A 24,381-nucleotide genomic window follows, 5' to 3' on the forward strand; every position below is an offset into this window, starting at 1 on the left:
TTTTTTTAAATTAAATGGCCTTCCCAGGGTAGTTTTAATTATGGGTTTTCTAGTTATCCCTTACAGACAATTCAGTTTTTCTCTTTGTCAGTTTTAAAACTAGTTGTGGAGAGATGTAATTAAGGACTATATTATCCAACATTTATAGGACCATTTAGATCTTCTATTTATTCTTTTACCAATTTTTGTAAATTTTATTTATCTAGGAATATGTAGTTTGAATATACGTTTTGATATTTATTGGTTAAAAGTTTTTCACTAAGTATCTTTATAATTTTTCAATGTCTGCAGTAGTCGCACGGTATCTGCTTTTCTTGTTACTCATGTTGTTTTGATATGCATTTTCTCCTTTATACTACTAGTGTCACAGTAGATTGACAGTTTCATTGGTCTTTCAAACAGTCAACTTCAGCGGTTAGGTTCTCCAGAAGCAAATACAAAGGGAGAGTTTGAGATGCAAAAGACTTGTTAGGAATTAAGTGTTAATTCAGCTTCCCTGAACTTAACTTTGGTTAAGTGATTTAACCAAAGTTTCATAGCTAATAACTAGATAAGCTACTAAACCAACTGGTCTCAATAACTGGCATATTAAATAGAGCATAGAAAATAACATTCCTTAAACTCTACCTGTGTAGTAAAAGGCAAAGGTCTATTCCTAACCTTATGCTTTCTTTTCTTGCAGTCCCATGGCCATCTCTGCCAGAGTTCTCCACTGTTGTAGAGAACGCCACACTTCTTTCTTGCTCTGATCACAGTGGTTGAACATAGCAAATGCCGAGATGTATCAAATTGTGAGGACAAAATGTTATTCTTTTAAAAATCTTTATTGTGACTCAGTAGTGTTTTGAATGTTGGTTCAGCTAACCTGACTGGGTTGCATTCTTTAGTGCTTCATCCTAGCAGTCGCCAAGGCTGCTGTAGTGACTGGAGTTTTTGGTCCTCCAATAAATTCCCTGAAAGGACAGGTTGAATAAGTCCTCTGTGCCAGCATTAAGGCATGTCTGATGAACATTTTTCTCCTATGGAAACAGAAAAAAAAAAAAAAAAAAAACAGTAAATTTCAGGTGGAATTTTCCTGCCCAGATCTCCCTTCTCTTCCTTGAACAGCACAGACCATACAAATGCTGGATCCTTCGGATATCATCGGCACTGAGCTGGAAGGTTCCAGGGTCGTGATACCAGTAAGTGGGGTACATTATGGAGCTCTGATTCCCAGAGTGCTGCAGGCCCAAAGAATGCCCAATCTCATGAGTTGCAACCAGGAACAGATTATATCCTGAAAAATTGTAGAAAAAAATATAAAATTAACTATGCATAGGGAATGCAGAAAGTGTGTGAAAAAGAACAAAGAAAAAGGAGAGAACAGAACAAGAGGAAAGGGCTAATGTTAGAGAGTAAAGGAAAAGGTAGGCAAGGAGGGAAAGAAGGTAAGTAGAAAACAGAAGGGCAAGATATTTGGACAGATAAACTTGAAGCAAAAAAGACACATGGAAAGAATTGAGGGACTGATAAATAGAAGCAAAGAAATAAGGAGAAAAAATACCCACAATCTGACAATGTGTTTATTATGGGATCTTCTCTGTTCAGAAATGATCCCACAACTCCTCACTTATAAAGAAAAACTGATTCCTCAGCCAAATCTTCCACATCACCCTAACCACTCTGGATCCCTAAATGGAGACCATCAACACTGAAACCCAGGTTCCCAGAGAGTTCTAGCACTCCCACCAAACAAGGCATTTACCAGTGTTTGAAGTTGACCAACGTTCATTCTTGTCAAAATGGACAACTCCAGGATTTCCAGAATTTGGTAAAAAGGCGTGACCTAGGATACCACCTGGCCCATCAAAGGGCCAGCCATCTTCATGGGCTGTGGATAACAGAAGCTATGATCACGATGAGGGTGGAGGGAGAAACAAGGTCCAGAATAGTCTTAAGTAAACCTCAGAGACTTAGGATACTGTGCAACAGTCTACCACTGGGGATGTGAAAGGGCTAAGGCATTATCTATGCAGAGAAATAAGGTGGGGCCAAAAATCTTCCTGCTCTCTTATCTAGGATAAAAAGAAAGACAGATGGCAGACACTGAGTAAAGCTTATAAGTTAGACAATAATAACAATGATAACCTCTTTTCAAAATGGTAGGGGAACAGGGAAAGAGAATTTAAATTCTGAAAGTTTTTATAAGTAGGTTGGATCAACTTTGAAAAGCATTTCAATATATTTGGGAGCTATGCATCATCATTTTTGGAAGGAAAATGTGCAATACCCCCATCATATTCACACTGCAGCCAACACCACTTCTTTTTTTATTGCTTTATTTTATTAAAAGTGTCTTCCCTGTGTTACAGGATTTGCTTTGCATTAGGGTTTTTTCAGACTTTTTTTTCTCAGAAACTTTAATAGAGGAGCTGGGTTTTTGTTTAAGGATGGAAACCCTTTGTCCTTTACACAGGGCATATACATATCCTTCTTCCCACGTCAATTTCTTACCCCACTGCCAGAAAGAAATCTTGATGTCTGCATCTTCATTCTGCGCTTGCTGGAATATCAAAGGGGTCACATTGCTCCAAATGGAAACTGCATTATATATAATATCTTTCACTGTGGATGGCTTCATATCATGTGGGTAATTGATAATCCTGAGGAAAGTAATCTCTAAATGAAAAAGTTCAGAGGTATGGGAATTATCCTAGCTCTAAACATGAATAATTCTACTTTAGGGAGAATCGTTTAATAGTTTTAGGATTCATTTTGGTCATTTATAAAGTTGAGCTAATTTCAGACTAACTAAATCAGAAACTTAAGGAATTAAACATGCAAATATAGATTTCTAAGAATTTTAACAATATCTCACATTATTCTTAGGTCAGCTAAAGTCTAAGAGCAATAGCCCTATCTGGTGGTTGCGAAGAATAAGTAAATAAAACCATGTGAACTAAATTAAATTAGATATACAGTATTCTACATAGATTAAAATGTATAGCATTCTACATTATTTAGTACTGTTTGCTTTAGATATCTCAAATATATTTAGAATCCCCAAAAGAAAGAGTAACCTAGGCAGAAATTAAGTTTTCAAAATTGTGCCTTAGAACCATCCACACACTCACACATTAAAATTAAAAAGAAAAGATTCAACAAAGGGAAAGGATAGTGGTTATGCTCTCTACTTTCTAAAGAGATGGTTAGAGGAAGTTAGAAAAGGATCTGGTAGTATTGTCTTCTCTGAGGCAGATTTTGGGCTTTAAGTGAGCTGCCAGCGAAAGCAGAAGACAATAGAGGTGCCTCCAGGAGAGACCTGGTAGAAAGCCCTTTGAGGTCATCACCCAACACATTATCCTCTAGACCTTAATAACAAGCACCTGTAAGTTAGAGTGTACTTATTCCACTTGCATCTTCCTAGTGAGATGGAGGTGTTGGACCCATCAGGCACCCCACAGCGGGGCTGGTGCAGCAGGGCATGCATTTGCATATCCAGTCGGGCTGTCCCATTCCGATGGAATTGTTGCAGGAGCTGTATTTGTGTCTCCTGGGTAAGGAGTGGCGGCTCCTTCTTGGTCAGGAAAAATTGATGGAAATAGTCCTGAATCAGATCAAGAAGGATGAGTACTAAGAGTCAATACAGAAGACCTATATATTAATTACCCTGGGCATATCCTTCTTCGAGGGTCTCAGATGGGTGGTACTTAGTCTGGCCTTCCTAAGTCTCCTGTTCTCAGTGAGATGATGGCAGCCATCCTGATTCTTTATGCCACAGTGAAATGATATTAAGGACAGGTGACAGAATAAAAATAACCTAGATAAGCTGTAACATTTTTTAAAAAAGAAAAAGCTTCCAAGTTGTAGGATGGAGAAACCCAAGTATAAACCACATGAAGGTATTACCTGGGAATTGCCCAGGGAAGATGGCCTCTGGTCTTTCTGACTGAGGGAGGTTTTCTTAATCAGGACAGAATCAATCACTCCAGGACATAAAATTGACTGGTTCTGCATTCCCCATTTCATTAGCATTTACTTCCATTTAATTTAGCTACTTTTGAAGAGCCCACTGTTTACCTATTCCTTGTCTCCACTGATTTTTCTGCCAGTCTGGTGTATTAAATGTAAACTTCTAAAAACAAAAAAAAGCACATTTTATTGTAATTAGGCTTTCTCTGTCTATATTTGAACCCTAGCTGTACTCAAAATACTTTAAGGGCAATGCTCCTATCTGGTACAGCTTGATCTATCCACAGTTCTTATGAGTACTTGATGTAAACCTATTGACTGTTTTTTTTTCTAAATTATATGACTGCATTTTTATGTCTTTGTTTTATTATGAGCTGAGCTGGGCACTAAGAAGCAAATGACTTATTGTATTGTTCTGGGCTAAACATTAGCGGGAAATTTGACTAGGTTCCTATACAATTACAAAATACATGACTGCAACCGGTCATAACATTTTTTAGATATTTTGGATGCTTAAAAGGTTTGGAACAAATTCATAATTTTTTAGAAATTGAAAGTGTCTGGTAGACCCACTGAGAGATTACTCAGTCAATGTGAAGGTCACATGAATTCATTTGAATTATTTCCCCTGATCTCTCACTACTTAGCAGGCTCAGAGGCCTATAAACTGGAGTGTTCACTATGCCATATAGAAGACTAAGAGAGTGAGAGATGAGCAATGGGGCTGTATTAGGCACAGAAGGCACAGTGACTAGGGCCCAAAAACACTTTTAGGGGCTACAAAAAATTGTTTTTTTTCTTAAAATTAGAAGAGAAAAATGAACACACAGATTGAATAAAATGTTTTCATATATAATATTAATGTATGTATTTATCATTATACCACGCAGTCACACATACACACACACATGAAATAAGAGCCCACAATGGTTACCACATAAAAATGTGGTCCTGAGTCGTTCACCTACCTTAACAAAGTCCCATCCTTTATGGACTGTAGCAGGGGGCACTGGAAGGGCGAAACACCAGGGCAAGAAGATAGTAACTCTTAAGATGACGAGCTGCATGCCAAACACTCATTTGTCCCACTGCTTGAATTCAGGTTCCCAACTTGGGCCACCGGACCTTTATAGCTGTGCCAGCAACATCCAATGACTCACTGTGCCAGTTTGCCCTTTCTTTGAATCTGTAAGTGGCGTCATCATCCATACCTGTTGAGGGCAGAGTGACCAGCATGCAAGGGTGACAAAAGCAGCCATGGGATTTATTTTTATGCTCAATTCACACCTGATGGTCCTCAGCATCCCAGGCCACAGGTTTGGTTAAGGAAATACAGGTCAGTCTCAGAATATAGGGGGCATCATTTTTAAAAATGGAGAAAAAAAGCAAACAAACAAACAAGAAACAGGAGGTGTGTCTAAACTCATTACCACTTTAGCTATAGAATAATTACTTTACCAGTCAGAGACATTCAATCTTGCTCCAGAAGCTAAAAAGAGAAAAAAGAATAAAATCAAGGGAAATAAATAATGTCCCCTGTAATAAAGATCCAGATCAGAGTATGAAAATCTCCAAGACCTATATAAAAGAGATCTAGAAAAACACAGAAAGAGGTAGTTAATAGCTGTATGTTGAAGAAAACAAAGCACTGATAATAAGTTGACACACACACACATCTATAGATGTACAAGTATACATATATGTACAGATACATATACATATATATCTCATAGCAAACCATTTCAGCTCATTGCCTTAGAAATCACACAGCTTGGCTGGGTTCTGTGGCTCGCACCTGTAATCCCAGAACTTTGGGATGCTGAGGCTGGTGGATCACCTGGGGTCAGGAGTTTGAGACCAGCCTGACCAATGTGGTGAAACTCCATCTCTACTAAAAATACAAAAAATTAGCCAGGCATGGTGGCATGTGCCTATAATCCCAGCTACTTCGGAGGCTTAGGCAAGAGAATTGCTTGAACTCGGAAATGGAGGTTGCAGCGAGCCAAGATTGCACCATTGTACTCCAGCCTGGGCAACAAGAGCAAAACTCCAAGAAAGAAAGAAAGAAAGAGAGAAAGAGAGGAAGGAAGGAAGGAAGGAAGGAAGGAAGGAAGGAAGGAAGGAAAGAAGAAAGGAAGGAAGGAAGGAAGGAAGGAAGGAGAGAGAGAAGGAAAGAAGGAAGGAAGGAGAGAAAGAGAGGGAGAGAGAGAGAAGAAAGAAAGGAAGGAAGGAAGGAAGGAAGGAAGGAAGGAAGAAAGGAAGGAAGGAAGGAAGGAAGGAAGGAAGGAAGGAAGGAAAGAAAGAGAAAGAAAGAAAGAAAGGAAATAAAGACAGAAAGAAAGTCGCACAACTCTAGAAATTGATCTTAACTCTGCTACTTAAAAGCTGTTCAACTAGACCAGGTGCAGTGGCTCACGCCTGTAATCCCAGCACTTTGGGAGGCTGAGGCTGGCGAATGACCTGAGGTCAGGAGTTCAAGACCAGCCCAACCAACATAGTAAAACCCGTCTGTACCCCAGCATGGTGGCATCGTAACCCCAGCCACTTGGGAGGCTGAGGCAGGAGAATCACTTTAACCTCAGAAGGTTGAGGTTGCAGTGAGCCAAGATCGCACCACTGCACTGCAGCCTGGGCAACAGAGTGAGACTCAGTCTCAAAAAAAAATCAACTGGGCATGGTGGTGCTCACTTGTTCCAGCTACTCAGGAGGCTGAGGTGGGAGGATTATTTGAGCCTGGGAGGTTGAGGCTGCAGTGATCCATGATCATGCCACTGCATTCTAGCCTTGACAACAGTGAGATCCTATCGCCAAGAAAAAAAAAAAAAAGAATTAAAATGGAAGATAATGAAAGAATTTGTTAAAAATATACAATTATTGAGGGCTTATTACAAGGCAATTCTGTGTTTTAAACCTTTGGTATAGATTAAAATACAGTATAAAAATTTTATAGGTTAAAAAAATGAGACTCAAAGAGATGAAAGAACATGCCAAAGTCACACTATTAATGAATAGAGAAAATTCACTTCAAATCTATTAACAAAATATTTCATCAACAGGAGTAAACAACATGATATATATGTGGAGGCAGGTCAACAGGTAGGTGAGAGATAGACAGACAGATAGACGGCTACTACCCAACAGCAGCAGGCAGCAAACTACTGACACATGCAACAAAATAGACAACATTAAAAACATGTTGAATTAAAGACATGGGAAACCAAATGGTAATCCTATTTGAGGCTCAAGAACAAGGAAACCTAATTTGTAGAAAGCAATGGGTATAGTGGTTGCCTCGGTCATGGAGGGGATTGTTTGTAAAGGAGCACAATAGAAATTTATCCAGGAATGAAATGTCTATTTTTTGACTGATATCTGGGTAATACAAATATATTCACTTTTTGAAACTCACTAAGCTGTACACTTAAGATTCATACATCATACCATTAAACCTCTACGAAAATAAATACAATTTCCGTGAATAAAGAAAATAAAAATATAGATTAATAAGGTACTAAAAGCGGCACCCATTTCACCATGAGTAATATAGAACTGTAATATAAATGGTAATGTATGTGATCAAATGAGCATATAAATAATCATTTTGTTGATGTTATTGTAATGTGAGTGCTGTATCCCAGTTAATGTTCTAAAAGAAGAAACTTATATGCTAAAGACACGGGTAACTAATGGAATGTCAATCAGAAGAATTAATAAAATAAGACATATGTGATATACTTTGAAAAGATAATATGGTTAATCTGAAAAAGGCAAGATGGATTTAAGATTGCCTATGGAAACAACGATGTTTGTTGTTAGACAAATATGGTATAGAGACAGTTATTCCTGATAAGCTCTATCGACTTCGTAAAATATGAGTTTGTTCACTAAAGTCTCACGGTGATATAGGCCTTGTTATATTCTCATTGCAAAGATTAATAAACTAGGGTTTAGGGAATATAAAACTCTTTCCATGGAAATGATACAAATATTAATATTTATATCTGTATCTGACTAACTTTTAAGTCAAATTATGTATTAAATGAGGCATGCTGCTTCTCTTTACTGGCAGATCTCCATCAATAACATCATCAACATATCTTTGATGTTTCTATAGCCTGAATATATTCAAAAACCTAAGCTCATGGAGTTACAGTGAAAGAAACAAGGTGAAAATTACTAAAACTTATTCAAAATCTATAGCAGTTTTGAAAGAAGAGAAAATAAAATTAAAAAAAAAATCCTCTAAGTCTCTCATATTTTCTCCGATGTTCTGAACATAGACTTCTCTAGGATGGTTAAAAATCAGGTTAAATCTCCCTATCCCATTGAAGGAAGGTGACCAGAGAACCCCCATAGAGCATGGTTCCTCAGTCACTCTGACGTGTTCTTGAAATTCTGTTGCAATCATTAAGAAGTCAGGAAACAACAGGTGTTGGAGAGGATGTGGAGAAATAGGAACACTTTTACACTGTTGGTGGGATTGTAAACTAGTTCAACCATTATGGAAAACAGTATGGCAATTCCTCAAGGATCTAGAACTAGATGTACCATATGACCCAGCCATCCCACTACTGGGTATATACCCAAAGGATTATAAATTACTCTACTACAAAGACACATGCACACGTATGTTTATTGCAGCACTATTCACAATAGCAAAGACTTGGAATCAACCCAAATGTCCATCTGTGACAGACTGGATTAAGAAAATGTGGCACATATACACCATGGAATACTATGCAGCCATCAAAAAGGATGAGTTTGCGTCCTTTGTAGGGACATGGATGCAGCTGGAAACCATCATTCTTAGCAAACTATCACAAGAAGAGAAAACCAAACACCGCATGTTCTCACTCATAGGTGGGAACTGAACAATGAGATCACTTGGACTCGGGAAGGGGAACATCACACACTGGGGCCTATCATGGGGAGGGGGGAGGAGGGAGGGATTGCATTGGGGAGTTATACATGATATAAACATCATGCACATGTACCCTAGAACTTAAAGTATAATAAAAATAAAAATAAAAAAAAAAGAAATTCTGTTGCAGAAATGTTAATAAACGAAACCTTCCTGAAATTTCAAAATATTCTGTTTTACACGATAACTGTATACAGTCCTTATTAGTCAATTGACAAATTTACTAAAAAATTGAAAAAAATGAAATATAAAGAAGCCCTCATATTTTACAGCCCATAAATGACACTGTAGGCTCATTAATGACAGCAACTTCACTTCACATTGCATTAATATCTGTAGTACAGACTTTGGAACTTGGAAGGAACCCATTATTCATTAAATGAATAAAAGTGTTCAGTAAAAAACAATCTCATAGCTGGTAAGGAAATCAGAAGTGAGTGAATACTTAACAAACTAGCGATACATAGGTGCATATAATTCAGATCGCTCAACACAGGACGAGTGATCATTATAACAACTTATTGAGCATATACACTGTGTCAACAATGCACTTTCTTCATCAGCCCAACTACTTGTGAAGTAGGTGTTTTATGGTATTCATCCTGTAGTTAAGGAAATGAGGTTCTGAGGTCATTTAATTGTCATTGGGGTCACAATGCTCGAAGTTATATACAGAAGTTATAAACAAAGAGTATTTTATTCTGAAGGCAGAATCTTTGATCACTGGCCTGGATTGCCACTTTTGATGAGACTGCCCTGTCTCTCGTCTTGAAACACATCTCTCTATTGCTGCTCCTGGAACTCCCAGTATGTCCCATGCGATCTGATAGGGCCGGCACAGATGAGCAGCCACCTGTAAGCCTGACCCAGCACTCAAATACGTGAGTGCTGAGTGCTAGGAGACGGCTTGACTAAGAAAGCAAATGAATGACTTATTAATGATTCAGCTGCAGATAAGGTAAATAATGTATTGAAAGTACAACAGTGTTTCTCAAAATGTAATATGCATGGAATCGCCTGTGGATATTAATAAGAATGCAGATTCTAATTCAGCAGGTCTTGGATAAGCCTAATGTTCTAAATTTCTAACAAGATCCTAAGTGATGGCAATGCTGCTGATCCAAAATCATACTTTTTAAATAGTTATGAGGCAGAACATATTGGCAATGTAAGGAACAAAAGACCTGTGAATTTAACCAGAAAGTTTTAATAATGGATACCAGATTTTATATATATTTTTAAATCAGAACTATGGAAACAGACCCCTCTCTCTCCTCTCACCTGCATCTATGTTTTCATCTTTCTCATCTTGCCTGTAGTATTTGATCTCCTGGATATAAACATCTGGCCTGTGCCTAAGAGCTCTCCCAGAAGATTTTGAATGGTTTCCCATCTCCTTCCGGATGAAAGGAGAAAAAATAATTTTGAAGATATCAGAATGCATGGCCACCTTTTCTGTCACTCAGGTAAAGAGTGGGTGCAGGGAGAATTTGTGTGGCATTGGAAAATTGGTGTCTCTGTATATGTATTTATATATGTACATATACATACATATATATGTAAAGTTAACTTTAAAACATCCTCAGGCATGTCAGTCAGGAGGTATTTCAGAAGAAAGAATTATTGTTATAGGAGATGACAACTTCATGCACCCTGAATACCTTGCAGTGGGGCAAGATATGGAGGTGTAAGACGATATTGATGATCCTGAGCCTGTACAGGCCTAGACAATGTAGTGTTTATGTATTCGTTTCTAACAAAAAGTTCAAAAAAATAAAAAAAGAAAACAATTTAAAAATACAAAAAGGTTATAGAATAAGGATATAAAGAAAATAGTTTTTACAGTTATACAATGTGGTTGTGTTTAAGCTAAGTGCTATTACAAAAGATTCAAAAGTTTAAAAAATTAAAGTTTGTAAATAAAAAAGTTATAAGAAGATAAGGTTAATTTATTATTAAATAAGAAAGTTTTAAGCTAAATTTAGGGTAGCCTAAGTGTACAGTAGTGTACATTCACTCACCAATCACAACCTGACTCACCCAGAGCAACCTCGAGGCCCACACGCTCCTTTTATAGAAAGTGCCCTACCAAAGCATAGCATTTTTAATCTTTTATGTTGTATTTTTACCGTACATTATTTATGTTTGGATATACAAATATTTACTATTGGGTTACAATAGTCTATACTATTTAGTACAATAGCTTGCTGCATGGTTTTTTTATTTTTTTATTTTTTTAATTTTTTTATTTTTTATTATACTTTAAGTTCTAGGGTACATGAGCATAATGTTTATATCATGTATAACTCCCCAGTGTAATCCCTCCCTCCTCTCCCCTCCCCATGATAGGCCCCAGTGTGTGATGTTCCCCTTCCCGAGTCCAAGTGATCTCATTGTTCAGTTCCCACCTATGAGTGAGAACATGCGGTGTTTGGTTTTCTCTTCTTGTGATAGTTTGCTAAGAATGATGGTTTCCAGCTGCATCCATGTCCCTACAAAGGATGCAAAGTCATCCTTTTTGATGGCTGCATAGTATTCCATGGTGTATATGTGCCACATTTTCTTAATCCAGTCTGTCACAGATGGACATTTGGGTTGATTCCAAGTCTTTGCTATTGTGAATAGTGCCGCAATAAACATACGTGTGCATGTGTCTTTGTAGTAGAGTAATTTATAATCCTTTGGGTATTACCCAGTAGTGGGATGGCTGGGTCATATGGTACATCTAGTTCTAGATCCTTGAGGAATCGCCATACTGTTTTCCATAATGGTTGAACTAGTTTACAATCCCACCAACAGTGTAAAAGTGTTCCTATTTATCCACATCCTCTCCAACATCTGTTGTTTCCTGACTTCTTAATGATTGCCATTCTAACTGGTGTGAGATGGTATCTCATTGTGGTTTTGATTTGCATTTCTCTGATGGCGAGTGATGATGAGCATTTTTTCATGTGTCTGTTGGCTGTATGGATGTCTTCTTTTGAGAAATGTCTGTTCATATCCTTTCCCCACTTTTTGATGGGGTTGTTTGTTTTTTTCTTGTGTATTTGTTTGAGTTCTTTGTAGATTCTGGATATTAGCCCTTTGTCAGATGAGAAGGTTGCAAAAATTTTCTCCCATTCTGTAGGTTGCCTGTTCACTCTGATGGTAGTTTCTTTAGCTGTGCAAAAGCTCTTTAGTTTAATGAGATCCCATTTGTCAATTTTGGCTTTTGCTGCCGTTGCTTTTGGTGTTTTAGACATGAAGTCCTTGCCCATGCCTATGTCCTGAATGATATTACCTAGATTTTCTTCTAGGGTTTTTATGGTATTAGGTCTAACATTAAGTCTCTAATCCATCTTGAATTAATTTTCATATAAGGGGTAAGGAAAGGATCCAGTTTCAGCTTTCTACTTATGGCTAGCCAATTTTCCCAGCACCATTTATTAAATAGGGAATCCTTTCCCCATTTCTTGTTTCTCTCAGGTTTGTCAAAGATCAGATGGCTGTAGATGTGTGGTATTATTTCTGAGGACTCTGTTCTGTTCCATTGGTCTATTTCTCTGTTGTGGTACCAGTACCATGCTGTTTTGGTTACTGTAGACTTGTAGTATAGTTTGAAGTCAGGTAGCGTGACGCCTCCAGCTTTGTCCTTTTGACTTAGGATTGTCTTGGCAATGCGGGCTCTTTTTTGGTTCCATATGAACTTTAAAGCAGTTTTTTCCAATTCTGTGAAGAAAGTCATTGGTAGCTTGATGGGAATGGCATTGAATCTATAAATAACCTTGGGCAGTATGGCCATTTTCATGATATTGATTCTTCTTATCCATGAGCATGGTATGTTCTTCCATTTGTTTGTGTCCTCTTTGATTTCACTGAGCAGTGGTTTGTAGTTCTCCTTGAAGAGGTCCTTTACATCCCTTGTAAGCTGGATTCCTAGGTATTTTATTCTCTTTGAAGCAATTGTGAATGGAAGTTCATTCCTCATTTGGCTCTCTGCTTGTCTGTTACTGGTGTATAAGAATGCTTGTCATTTTTGCACATTAATTTTGTATCCTGAGACTTTGCTGAAGTTGCTTATCAGCTTAAGGAGATTTTGGGCTGAGACAATGGGGTTTTCTAAATATACAATCATGTCATCTGCAAACAGGGACAATTTGACTTCTTCTTTTCCTAACTGGATACCCTTGATTTCTTTCTCTTGCCTCATTGCCCTAGCCAGAACTTCCAACACTATGTTGAATAGGAGTGATGAGAGAGGGCATCCCTGTCTTGTGCCAGTTTTCAAAGGGAATTTTTCCAGTTTTTGCCCATTCAGTATGATATTAGCTGTGGGTTTGTCATAAATAACTCTTATTATTTTGAAGTACGTTCCATCAATACCGAATTTATTGAGCGTTTTTAGCATGAAGGGCTGTTGAATTTTGTCAAAAGCCTTTTCTGCATCTATTGAGATAATCATGTGGTTCTTGTCTTTGGTTCTGTTTATATGCTGGATTACATTTATTGATTTGTGAATGTTGAACCAGCCTTGCATCCCAGGGATGAAGCCCACTTGATCATGGTGGATAAGCTTTTTGATGTGCTGCTGAATCCGGTTTGCCAGTATTTTATTGAGAATTTTTGCATCAATGTTCATCAGGGATATTGATCTAAAATTCTCTTTTTTTGTTGTGTCTCTGCCAGGCTTTGGTATCAGGATGATGTTGGCCTCATAAAATGAGTTAGGGAGGATTCCCTCTTTTTCTATTGATTGGAATAGTTTCAGAAGGACTGGTACCAGCTCCTCCTTGTACCTCTGGTAGAATTCAGCTGTGAATCCATCTGGTCCTGGACTTTTTTTCGTGGGGAGGCTATTAATTGTTGCCTCGATTTCAGAGCCTGCTATTGGTCTATTCAGGGATTCAACTTCTTCCTGGTTTAGTCTTGGGAGAGTGTAAGTGTCCAGGAAATTATCCATTTCTTCTAGATTTTCTAGTTGATTTGCGTAGAGGCATTTATAGTATTCTCTGATGGTTGTTTGTATTTCTGTGGGTTTGGTGGTGATATCCCCTTTATCATTTTTTATTGCGTCTATTTGATTCCTCTCTCTTTTCTTCTTTATTAGTCTTGCTAGCGGTCTGTCAATTTTGTTGATCTTTTCAAAAAACCAACTCCTGGATTCATTGATTTTTTGGAGGGTTTTTTGTGTCTCTATCTCCTTCAGTTCTGCTCTGATCTTAGTTATTTCTTGCCTTCTGCTAGCTTTTGAATGTGTTTGCTCTTGCCTCTCTAGTTCTTTTAATTGTGATGCTAGAGTGTCAATTTTAGATCTCTCCTGCTTTCTCTTGTGGGCATTTAGTGCTATAAATTTCCCTCTACACACTGCTTTAAATGTGTCCCAGAGATTCTGGTATGTTGTATCTTTGTTCTCATTGGTTTCAAAGAACATCTTTATTTCTGCTTTCATTTCGTTATGTACCCAGTAGTCATTCAGGAGCAGGTTGTTCAGTTTCCATGTAGTTGAGCAGTTTTGATTGAGTTTCTTAGTCCTGAGTTCTAGTTTGATTGCACTGTGGTCTGAGAGACAGTTTGTTATAATTTCTGTTCTTTTACATTTGCTCAGGAGTGCCTTACTTCCAATTATGTGGTCAATTTTGGAATAAGTGTGATGTGGTGCTGAGAAGAATGTATATTCTGTTCATTTGGGGTGGAGAGTTCTATAGATGTCTATTAGGTCCGCTTGGTGCGGAGATGAGTTCAATTCCTGGATATCCTTGTTAACTTTCTGTCTCGTTGATCTGTCTAATGTTGACAGTGGAGTGTTGAAGTCTCCCATTATTATTGTATGGGAGTCTAAGTCTCTTTGTAGGTCTCTAAGGACTTGCTTTATGAATCTGGGTGCTCCTGTATTGGGTGCATCTATATTTAGGAGAGTTAGCTCTTCCTGTTGAATTGATCCCTTTACCATTATGTAATGGCCTTCTTTGTCTCTTTTGATCTTTGATGGTTTAAAGTCTGTTTTATCAGAGACTAGGATTGCAACCCCTGCTTTTTTTGTTCTCCATTTGCTTGGTAGATCTTCCTCCATCCCTTTATTTTGAGCCTATGTATGTCCCGGCATGTGAGATGGGTCTCCTGAATACAGCAGACTGATGGGTCTTGACTCTTTATCCAGTTTGCCGGTCTGTGTCTTTTAATTGGAGCATTTAGTCCATTTACATTTAAGGTTAATATTGTTATGTGTGAACTTGATCCTGTCATTATGATATTAACTGGTTATTTTGCTCGTTAGTTGATGCAGTTTCTTCCTATCCTTGATGGTCTTTACATTTTGGCATGTTTTTGCAATGGCTGGTACCAGTTGTTCCTTTCCATGTTTAGGGCTTCCTTCAGGGTCTCTTGTAAGGCAGGCCTGGTGGTGACAAAATCTCTAAGCATTTGCTTATCTGTAAAGGATTTTATTTCTCCTTCACTGATGAAACTTAGTTTGGCTGGATATGAAATTCTCGGTTGAAAATTCTTTCCTTTAAGAACGTTGAATATTCGCCCCCACTCTCTTCTGGCTTGTAGAGTTTCTGCCGAGAGATCTGCTGTTAGTCTGATGGGCTTCCCTTTGTGGGTAATCCGACCTTTCTCTCTGGCTGCCCTTAAGATTTTTTCCTTCATTTCAACTTTGGTGAATCTGGCAATTATGTGTCTTGGAGTTGCTCTTCTCGAGGAGTATCTTTGTGGCATTCTCTGTATTTCCTGAATTTGAATGTTGGCCTGCCCTACTAGGTTGGGGAAGTTCTCCTGGATGATATCCTGAAGAGTGTTTTCCAAGTTGGTTCCATTTTCCCCCTCACTTTCAGGCACCCCAATCAGACGTAGATTTGGTCTTTTTACATAATCCCATACTTCTTGCAGACTTTGTTCATTTCTTTTTCTTCTTTTTTCTTTTGGTTTCTCTTCTCACTTCATTTCATTCATTTGATCCTCAATCGCTGATACTCTTTCTTCCAGTTGATCGAGTTGGTTACTGAAGCTTGTGCATTTGTCACGTATTTCTCGTGTCATGGTTTTCATCTCTGTCATTTCGTTTATGATCTTCTCTGCATTAATTAGTCTAGCTGTCAATTCTTCTACTCTTTTTTCAAGATTTTTAGCTTCTTTGCACTGGGTACGTAATTCCTCCTTTAGCTCTGAGAAGTTTGATGGACTGAAGCCTTCTTCTCTCATCTCGTCAAAGTCATTCTCTGACCAGCTTTGATCCGTTGCTGGCGATGAGCTGCGCTCCTTTGCAGGGGGAGATGCGCTCTTATGTTTTGAATTTCCAGCTTTTCTGCCCTGCTTCTTCCCCATCTTTGTGGTTTTATCTCTCTCTGGTCTTTGATGATGGTGACGTACTGATGGGGTTTTGGTATAGGTGTCCTTCCTGTTTGATAGTTTTCCATCTGACAGTCAGAAGGACTGTCTGTTGGTCTGTTGGAGATTGCTTGAGGTCCACTCCAGACCCTGTTTGCCTGGGTATCAGCAGCAGAGGTTGCCGAAGATAGAATATTGCTGAACAGCGAGTGTACCTGTCTGATTCTTCTTTGGAAGTTTCCTCTCGGGGTGACTCCACCCTGTGAGGTGTGGGGTGTCAGACTGCCCCTAGTGGGGGATGTCTCCCAGCTAGGCTACTCAGGGGTCAGGGACCCACCTGAGCAGGCAGTCTGTCCGTTCTCAGATCTCAACCTCCACGTTGGGAGATCCACCGCTCTCCCCAAAGCTGTCAGACAGAGTCATTCGCGTCTGCACCAGCCCCCGCTGCTTCCCCTATTGGATTTCAGCTGTGTGCTGTCCTCAGAGGTGGAGTCTACAGAGACAGGCAGGCTTCCTTGAGCTGCTGTGAGCTCCACCCAGTTCGAGATTCCCCGCGGCTTTGTTTACCTACTTAAGCCTCAGCAATGGCGGGCGCCCCCCCCCCAGCCTCGCTGCTGCCTTGCGGATAGATCGCCGCAGACTGCCGTGTTAGCAGTGAGGGAGGCTCCGTGGGCGTGGGACCCTCCCGGCCAGGTGTGGGATATATTCTCCTGGTGTGCCTCCCCTGGCTAGGGAAACGGATTCCCTTCCCCCTTGCGCTTCCAGGTGAGGCGATGCCTCGCCCTGCTTCAGCTGACGCTGGTCAGGCTGCAGCAGCAGACCAGCACCAATTGTCCGGCACTCCCTATTGAGATGACCCCAGTACCTCAGTTGAAAATGCAGAAATCACCGGTCTTCTGTGTCGCTCGTGCTGGGAGTTGGAGACTGGAGCTGTTCCTATTCAGCCATCTTGCTCCGCCCCCTGCTGCATGGTTTTTTTACCTAGGAACCATAGGCTATAGCATGTACTTTAGTTATGCCATCTCGGTTTGTATAAATACACTCTACGATGTTCTCATGACAATGCCTTTCTCAGAATGAGTATCTCTATTATTAAGTGTTGTATGACGTACACACAGGTATGCAAACAAACACATCTATATATTTTATTAAAATTATATATGCTTATATTTTTAAAAATCAAACAGTACAAAGATTTGAGGAAAGAAACAACAGTTCCTTGACTCTCCTTTGCTATCTGCAGTACACTCCCTAAAGGAAACAATTTTGAGTTGTTTAAATTTCTTCTTTTATAAGTTTTTCCAGTAATAACATTCAACTACTTAACTAATGTGTTTATATTGTTATTTATTGATTTGCAGTTTTAGATAATATCTATTGTTGTAATAAATAAGAATTCACCTTAACTGAAAACTCCTTAAGTCCTGTCCTTCTAAATATGTTTGTTATTATTTTATTTTCCTCATTGTGTATGCTAAGCTTCTAAACAATATTATGATCATTGTACTTCTCATTAAAACAGGTACAAATAATATTTCTTCACTTTTCACTTAGGAAAATGAGGATATTAACGTCCACAAATACTTCTTTTAATGAACTATCTTTTTACTTAAAAATTGTTTATATTATTTTGTCACCACAAAGTAATCTTTCATATTTTTCTTCAAAAGTTGAAAATCAACAAATCATATGTATAATTCTATGACTATGGGATTATAAATAGTGCAGAATTATTGCAAATCCATTTTATTTGCACAGCTTTCACTATTTCATTGAGTTTTTCATTAGTTTACTTTTCCTTTTGCATTATCTTGTGTTAGTAAACTTAAATTTTAATTTTTAAATATGTTTTATGTTTTCTTTTGTTTTCCATCCCTATATTTTGTTCTTTGCTTGCAGAAATTTTGTCGAGTGTTCAATATATACATTGAATAAAAGACCTTCATGTGATGCTACCCCAGAAGAAAAAATACATGGGTCATGGAAGATGTGGTGTTTTCTGCCCTCACAACTGTGGACTCTGTCATGTTAAATTCATTGGTTTCGAAAGGAGGTACACTATTTTCATAAATAAACTACAGTTATCATTTGGAAACTTTGGTGTCTTTATACTCAGAAACCAAATGGCCAGAAGAAGATTAATCATATTTTCAAGGGTAACTGACCCTGATCCTCAGGAAAAAGAAAAACTGTCATAAAACATGCAAAAAAGCCAGGTCATGGAGCTGGAATAATCCTCTCTGGGGATTATCCTAATGGACAATACTCAGTCCGGAGCTTTTGCCTGGATTGGCCAGTTTTTTCAGTCCTATATTGTACTTTACTTTTCTTTCTGTCAAATCCTGCTTTTTCCCCTTCCCTTTCACAAATATTGAACTCTTAATACATTAAGTCTGTAGTATGACAGAGTGTATGAGAATTAACATAACATTGGGGCAAAACTGTAAATGTAAATTGCTCTCTGTTCCATATAAACATGAATTATTTCGTATGAGAATTAACATAACATTGGGGCAAAACTGTAAATGTGAATTGCTCTCTGTTCCATATAAACATGAATTATTTCTGATTTTTTGAATTATTGTTTTCTACGTGGGACAGAATAAAAGTATTTATCAAATGAATGCCTGTCATGTACCTAAGGCTAATGAATCTAAGAAGTCATATCTGTCCAGTGGTTGTAACTACTACTTGGTTGAACTTCCAGCAGTCTACAGTCACTTTCCAAGGTATAACTGTAGTCTGCAGAGACCACACAGGTGAGTTAAAAGGAGATAAGTTAGGGACATTTCATCAATGACCTTGGGGTATGGTATTTGTTTTGGAATTAACTTATTAGCCCCAGACATTTCCAGACAGTTTCATAGACCTCTGTTTGGTCTCTCTCACTGTAAAAACTCATACTCATTAAACTAAGGATTGAGCCACTACCAAATACATCAGTCCCAATTATACATTAGAGATATCAGTGTCAATTCAGATCCTGCATCCAACAGTCCTAAAAATGACATGATGTTCATTTTTCACCAGTATAGTTACTCAAGCAAGTGACAGTCAATCCCTTTGCATGACCAGGGAAATCAGTATAATGTGTATAATGGTGATAACATAACTAACCTGGGGACTTATTCAATCGTTGGTTTGCAATCTGAAGGAATTCAGATCTGGAATCTTGGCAAGGGCTTGCAAATTCTCCATGAGGCAACTGCTCTCAGCTTCATGGTTATCCATCTTTGATTTCTTGTGAGGATGCAAACCAAGTATTATTGTTGTTGCTGCTCATTATTTTGCTCCTATGGATGCCCCTTTCTACATGCTTCTGAGAGCAATATCCACAAAATGTTTGTTTCATGTCTTAAGGTTTTAGCTGGATATTAAATTCTATATTTTGTGACAGTACTCACAAGTCACATGCTTTTAGCTATATAATTTCATTTTCTAACTTCTTGGACTAAGCAAGCTCAATGTGTCATGCTTACTTTGTCATATCTTGTGGTAGATTCTATCCTATTTTCGTAACTTCTTTAGGGTATAGTCCTTTTCTGCTCTCATCAGACACAACACCTCACCATCTGTTTATGTTGCAAATTATTCCTAATTTATGACCTGGTGGTGGGAAATAGGTGAAGGTAGGACCCTAACAATGTAATCCTTTTGTTCTTTCTCAAACTGCTACTAGTCTGACAGAGTAATGAAATTACACTGATCTGAAGTGTCAGCTCAGTGATGATATGTGAGATGATGTGGCCATATCTTCCAGAACACAGTATACAACCTAAATCAATATTCATAGTGTTCTTTTTTTAATATGAAGAAAACATATTTTTATTATGAAGAAAAAAATAGTGTTGTCATTACCAAACATTGCTTCCATTTACCCACTCCGAAAACCTGTGTTTTAGTCCTGCTGTTCTGGGCTCTGTTGGCTTAGAGATTCTGATTCCATAGGTAAAAATATTATACCAAAAGACATATAATTCTGTTAAACTATTAGAGATGGCACTATGTCATTCTATGACACCAGTAAGCAAAGAAAATAATTACTTTAATAATTAGAATGAGTTAGAAGTGCTGACACTCAATGTGGCCAAGTAAGAATATGCTTACTGTTAGGTGATCCCTGGACATCCTTTGATATTTCTTGCCCTGTTTTGATGGTAAATAGATGTATTTTTCCATTTTTGCTCTACTCTAAAGAGATACCTGGGACTGAGTAATTTATAAAGGAAAGAGGTTTAATTGACTCACAGTTCTGCATGGCTTGGGAGGCCCCAGGGAACTTACAATAAGGTCAGAAGGCAACAGAGAAGCAAAGGCACATCCTACATGCTGGCAGGCAAGAGTAAGTGAAGACAGTGATGGGGGAAGAGCTCCTTATAAAACCATGAGATCAGATCTCATGAGAACTCACTATCATAAAAACAGCATGGGGGAAACCATCCTTATGATCCAATCACCTCCCAACAGGTCTTTCCCTGGACACTTGGACACCTGGACACCTCCATTTAAAATGAGATTTGGGTGGGGACACAAAGCCTACAAGTATCAATGGACAAATGCAAAAGCCACAGCTTGAGACATTTATGGTGGCCAAGGATTAAGTTCTAGCTAAGGGTATAGGAATCTAAGCTGGATACTAGAGAAGAGGGATAGTATATTACAGTTGGAGCCTCAGGACAGCTGCAGTGTAGGGGACTTTGAATCATCCCATTAACAGTTCACCTGTCGCTTCTGAATGGACAAAAAGTCCTATACTAATTCTGAAAAAGCTGCTTCCAGAATTTATTTCTGAAGTTTTTAGGTGAAAGTGAGCAATGGTTGAACTGCAGCTGATGCTCAGTGAATCACCTGGATGTTCTTATTCTGCCAGACCTGAAGCATTCATTCCTCTAATGAGAGTGTTATAGCTAACAGGTCTCATTTGAGTCCTTCTTGAGAATTTCTTTCTTCTAAATGGAGCACTTTATCCAAAGTCATGACCCCTCCCATTTAAAGACCACATCCAATGGCCCATCAATAGACTGTTAAAAAGGTTCAGGCCTTTCCTCCAATTCAGGACAATTCCGAAGTGGGATCATTTTAGCCTTAGAGATCTCTTCAAGATTAAATGCAGCTTTTCTAACAATTGAATGGAACTTAATTTCTCTTTCCACTAGTTCTATTTCCCTTTTTTCCCTGATAGCTGTTTAACATAGAAACACTCCCAATAAACTTCTGCACACAAATGTTTAGCTCAATGTTTATTTCAAAGGGATTTCAACCTGCAACAACATCATTATCAAAGATAAATATGAGTAACAGAAGAGCAAGAAATCTTTATGTAACAGTAAAAATACATTTATTTAATATAGGAGGTACTCAGACTAATAGATAAAAATTTTTAAAAATGAACAAAGGGTATACATAGACTGGCCTCTAAAAGTAAATTCAAGTGCTCTTAAACATGAGAAGAATAAAAACTTCCATTTAATAAGATAAAAATTGCATGTATAAGCAAGTAGCAAAAGTGACTGGGAAAACTCAATTGTAATGGCACAAACATAATGACCTAGGAAAATAAATTGTGAACACTTCTCCAGAAGAACCTATAACTGCAGATGAGAGAGCAATCAATTCTGTTGAATAAAGCAGAATAGGTCTCATAGGATATTAATCTTCAATGGCTAATTTATATGCAGTATAGCAATTCAGCTGATTCTGTTTGAGTCCACTCTTATTTAAGGACTCATCTGTGTAAAAAAAGACCTGTGGGCTTTTTAATCCCTCTGGGTCTTGCTTCTTGAGTTGTCATCCTCAGAGGCCTTTGTTCCACTAAAAAGGCACCAGGGTAGAAGGACTAGAGTAAGACCATCAAGATCAATACATGTGCCTAATAGCTGGGATTGGAGTGGCTTTATCCTACGTTCAGCTCCTTCTTACCTTGAAGTATAGACCAAGCATGATCTTCGTAAGTGCCTGAAAACTCTAATGTTCCAATTGCAAGTCTCATTAATCAAGAGCATTAAGATGAGTATTTTATCCTTAATAAGCTGCTATGATTTTACCATTTAATACTTGCTTCCATGTCAACATATACTCAAGGTTTGTCACAATCTGCATAACACCATCCTGACAACATTATTATACAAAGATCATTATACTATTAATATAAAGAACATGATAACCTTATTTAACAACTTTCATGTAAATACTAAACTTTATTTTAACTTCATTTTAAAAAGACATTCTGTATCTGTTACTTCAACTTTTTTGCATTTTTATAAACAAGGCAATTTAGTTGAGTAGGCATTTCTGAGCTGAAGACAGAATACTGGACAATCCTATCTGTGCGATGTTCTATTTTCCTCTAGATTCTCTAAAAGCAACATCTTGTAAAGCAAAATAAAATAATTTTCTTCCAGAAGGGTGCAGCATTTTCTAAAGAAAGATTTTTATACCCACTTTTCCTCACTGATTGCGAAGTAATTTTTATCTTATTAAGAGGGTTGGTATGAGCTCAAAGTTATTAGCTGGGTTGAACATGGAGGGATTTAAAGCTCAGATTTTAAAAAGTGTACATTGATTAAAGGATGCAGAGCTGTTAAAGCAGTTACTATATGTCAAAAACAATACCAACACCTTGGTAACCCAAAGTTTTGGGAGGATGTTCCCTAGAGAACATTTGGGAGGAAATCAAAAGAGGAACGGTGTCTCCATATATGCACAGGACGGAACAGCATGGAGGGGAGATGAAGTCAGTGACAGAGAAGTTTGAGGCAGTGAAGCTGGAACTGGCTATATTTCATACAAAAGCCATACAGAAGGATCTCAAGCAGCAAAAGGTGCACATTCTTCTCAAATGATTCACTTACCTAAACAATTTTAACATTAAATACACTTTGAACCTCTGTCCTGGAGGGAAAGAACTTCCTATAACTCGATTCAACCATATGGAATAAATAAGCAAATAACAATCTTACAAGCCCTGTTACAATAAATCTTCAGTTTTCCATTGAAGATTTAATCTCACTCTTTTCAGATTAATATCAGAAGCAAGACTTGGGAGTTAGAGGACACTAGGCCTAACAGATACAAAGAGCCCTCAGTTGGTAGTTGGGCCACTTGACACAACTGGATTAGTGTTTAAGACAGACAGCCATCATACTGGTATTAGCCAAAGTAATAAAAATTTATACATTGCCCTTCTCTGATTTTGTGTAAGGATCTTCTAAACTCTAGGCAAATATTATCTTAACACTTGCCTTATTTTTTCTTGTGTTTTATTTGCTTTTTTGCATGTAATTTCTTATTCAATCCAGAACTTCCTAGGTATTTTTTTAAATGTTATTTTATTTTAAGTTCTGGGGTACATGTGCAGGATATGCAGGTTTGTTACATAGGTAAACATGTGCCACGGTGGTTTGCTGCACCCATCAACCCATCACCTAGGTATTAAGCCCAGCATGCGTTAGCTATTTTTCCTAATACTCTTCCTCCCCCCACCTCAACCCCTGACAGGCCCCAGTGTATGTTGTTCCTCTCTCTGTGTCCATGTGTTCTCGTTCTCTTGATTCAGCTCTGACTTATAAGTGAGAACATGAGGTGTTTGGTTTTCTGTTCCTGCATTAGTTTGCTGAGGATAATAGCTTCCAGCTCCATCCATGTCCCTGCAAAGGAAATGATCTCATTCCGTTTATGACTGTATAATATTCCATGGTGTACATGTACCACATACAAATCCTTCCTAGGATTTCTTTACAAAGGTGTATATGGAGTTAGAAGACGATGCAAAGGCACTCAGAAATCTATGGTAGTGAGGAAAGAGACAAAAAGAGAAAGAACAGCATGGGGTGATAGATTTTGACAACAAAATTTTATATTGTTTCTCTACACAATCAGTAATCACTAACAAAAATAGAAAATAATAGAGGATGAATGATTCTCTAAAGAATAGCAATAAAATCGTAATGATCTAAAAATAAATTTTGCAAAATCCTCTATAAAAAATGACAACATATTTTTGAGAGATATAAAAGAAGATTTGAGGAAAGGACAAGAAAATCTATGTTTACATTGAAGCCACTATATACATGTATGTTTCTTTTTCTGAATTTTATGTAAATGCTTTGAACTTTTAAAAAAATTATAAATTTTTAACAAAATTTTAAACAACTTTTTTACAGCTGAATTTTTATGACAGAAATTTTAAACAAATTCGTAAACAG

At 37.9% G+C, this 24,381-nt stretch overlaps 1 protein-coding gene across 1 annotated transcript; it reads right to left on the reverse strand.

The window, feature by feature from the left end:
* Positions 1 to 809: 809 nt before the first annotated feature.
* On the reverse strand, positions 810 to 5,039 carry MMP26 (matrix metallopeptidase 26). The gene is made up of 6 exons (XM_033205869.1): positions 4,920 to 5,039; positions 3,366 to 3,586; positions 2,494 to 2,642; positions 1,745 to 1,870; positions 1,115 to 1,276; positions 810 to 1,019 (listed from the first exon to the last, which is right to left on the reverse strand). The coding sequence occupies exons 1-6, from the start codon at positions 5,016 to 5,018 to the stop codon at positions 991 to 993; spliced, it is 786 nt and encodes a 261-aa protein (XP_033061760.1). The 5' UTR covers positions 5,019 to 5,039; the 3' UTR covers positions 810 to 990.
* Between the last annotated feature and the right edge of the window lie 19,342 nt (positions 5,040 to 24,381).

The sequence above is a fragment of the Trachypithecus francoisi genome, unplaced genomic scaffold (assembly GCF_009764315.1).
Source record: "Trachypithecus francoisi isolate TF-2019V2 unplaced genomic scaffold, Tfra_2.0 Lachesis_group8, whole genome shotgun sequence".
Classification (NCBI taxonomy): domain Eukaryota; kingdom Metazoa; phylum Chordata; class Mammalia; order Primates; family Cercopithecidae; genus Trachypithecus; species Trachypithecus francoisi.